This window comes from Sardina pilchardus, chromosome 6, assembly GCF_963854185.1.
Source record: "Sardina pilchardus chromosome 6, fSarPil1.1, whole genome shotgun sequence".
Lineage (NCBI taxonomy): Eukaryota > Metazoa > Chordata > Actinopteri > Clupeiformes > Clupeidae > Sardina > Sardina pilchardus.
This window is the reverse complement of record NC_084999.1, coordinates 6160954-6163495: the sequence shown is the minus strand read 5'-3', so window position 1 is coordinate 6163495 and position 2542 is coordinate 6160954. Positions and strand designations below refer to the sequence as shown.

At 45.0% G+C, this 2542-nt stretch overlaps 1 protein-coding gene across 1 annotated transcript in view; it reads left to right on the top strand.

Annotated features, from left to right (window-relative positions):
* The first annotated feature begins 616 nt into the window (after window positions 1-616).
* Window positions 617-2542, top strand: part of adcy3a (adenylate cyclase 3a) — a 28097-nt gene continuing 26171 nt past the window's right edge. The window contains exon 1 of the mRNA XM_062538210.1: window positions 617-2542. This exon is cut by the window's right edge and continues 426 nt beyond it. Coding sequence (XP_062394194.1) covers window positions 2291-2542 — 252 coding nt within the window. The 5' untranslated portion in view covers window positions 617-2290.

Here is a 2542-nt window from a genome sequence, read left to right as displayed (position 1 = left end):
ACTGAAGTCAGCCCACTCTGGAGTGTTTTGTTTGTTTTTTTGTTCAAATATAAAGTTGTTTTGGTAAAAAGGCATCTGCTAAGGCATCAGCTAAGCCATGAGCACAGACATTACCAAACAACAATTTTAACAACAATTGTCTGGAGTTTTTAAGTGCTGAAACCTGAAACCAAGGATAAAGAGGAAAATGTAGTAATCTGGACAGTCTGGAGAAATTCTGCTAATAATGGTCTCAAATCTCTGCTTTGCATTCCCAGGTTTGTGAATAATATATATTATTATAGGATTTAAAAAAAAAAACTAAATAAACCTTATTTTCACTTTAAGCTTAGATTTCTCTCGTGTGATCAAAAGGTTATTTTGTATAACCTTTTTGCCTAATCTGAAAATTAGTACGAATAATTGTGGCCCTACGTGGCTTAGTTGGTAGAAGTATTAAAAGTAGTTAAGTTGTGTCTTACAATTGTTTCTCACGCCGACTCAGTTCGGGACTGCGAAAAGAAAGGTGGCGCCGAGAGGAGGGGTGAGGGGACGGGCTTGTGTTGGCTAGAAAGTGAGAAGGTGGGGTGAAGAGGGAAGAGACTGTTGTTTAAACAGGAAGGAATCACGGAAGAAATCCAGGAATGCGCTGTACCGCTGTTGGATAGGATACTGCGTTTAACTGCGGTTTGTGCGTTACGCATGTGATAGTTTGCCTTGTGTGTGAAGAGGACGGCGGCGCTTCGTGTCTGCTGGCATAACTGACTTCTGAACCTTGAAGTGAGGGAGACATCGTAGAGCAGACGGAGGGCTAAATATCAAGGCTGACTGGGATGCTGTATGGCCGTCCTGTATGCGCATGGATTTCGCTCTGCTTCATGTTGATCACTGATGATTGGTTTTAAGAACCACGGAGAGGAGCGTGGCTGAATGAATGCTCAAATCAGATGTACAACTTCAGGGTTTCCATTTTGGATATAACCCTTGGTATATTGATATGACGTAAACAGGCAAGTACATCAACAACATTGATCGGTGTAATGTGATGGTCTTTAGGCTCACCGCTTACCGACACATGGTTTCAAATGAGATCTACAGCCATTGAGACGACGGCAAATCTGGTCATTAGGCGGCAGCTGTTCATGTGGTCAAGGAACACCCGACAGATGTTTGCGATGCTGAAATGCTGGCCGTTAACAAACTTGTCAGATAGCAGTGTACCTTTCAATTAATCAAAAAGTGTGCATGTGCCGTGGATGTATTTTATTTTTCTCCAATTTTTTTCAACATGTCATTATAGCTACAGCCTACACTGGATTTTATTTAGCCTATCAGGCTATTTATTTATTTATTTCATTATATACTGGCGAGAGAGCGCGCAACATGTATTTCCTGCCAGTGCTACTGTCAGAGAAAATTTGATGGCAGCATAGCGCGACTGAAAGCGTCAAAAGAAGGCAAGATCAATAGTTTACTCAAGGGATGACAGGGTAAATACATTGATTTATACAATCCCATGCAACTCCTGCACTGGGGGAAAAGGATGTTGTTAATTTGTAGTGCACATTCTTCTTTCTTTCTGTCACGGGTGTAGACTGGTTGTTGTGGTGTTGAATCACATCTATTTTTCCTCTTGCGTGAGGTGTCATACTCTTAAGAGCAACATCCATTAAATGGCAATGTCTTCCTTCTTATGTGAGGGATTCACCATGGAAACCCCGAGTGTGCGATGGTGGCGACCTCAGTGGATTGGAGGCGGTGTGATAGAGATGACAGTGTAAACAACCCTGTTTCATGGAGTATAGGTTTCGTGGTGGCTTTTTTTGTTTTACTTTGACTGCGTTTTATGCGTTTTTGAACGTCTTAGAATTGCCACCATTTAGGGTATTCAGTTCGCGTTAGTCACTAGATTGAATATTTATTAGACGCTATGAATGCGTCCTAGATCTCCTCCGCTCACAACCTGTTAAACGGGTCTTATGAAAAGGTATTTTAAGTACTGAAGTACCAGCCAGGCTGCATCACTGTGCAACGCTGAAGGACGGTAGGCCTACTAGCGTTACACCGGTTCTAAAATGAATTATGATATGTAATTAAGATCTTTTTAGAATGATAGGCTTGACAATCAAAAGATTCACTGGATCCAGTACATTCTCAGGAAGGTATGATGTGGACAGGCCAGCACAATGTGTTAGTACAGAGCCGACACACAAGCACAAGGTGTGAAATCCACTTGCAGGGCGGCAGGTGGGTTTGCATACATTGACTTTGACTCCAGAGGACGACGAGGAACAGGAACCGGGTCGCCGCAATGCCTCGGAACCGGGCCTTCTCCGAGCCGGAGTACTCGGCGGAGTGCTACTCGGCCGACTGCTCTGTGACTCTGCCCTCGGACCCGGGCCAGGCGGTGGGCAGGACACACGAGGTGACGGTGCGCAGCTCGGGCTGCTGCCTGTGCCTGCCGCGCTTCATACGGCTGACCTTTGCCCCCGAGTCGCTGGAGAACCTCTACCAGACCTACTTCCGGCGGCAGCGGCACGACACGCTGCTCGTGCTGGTGGCC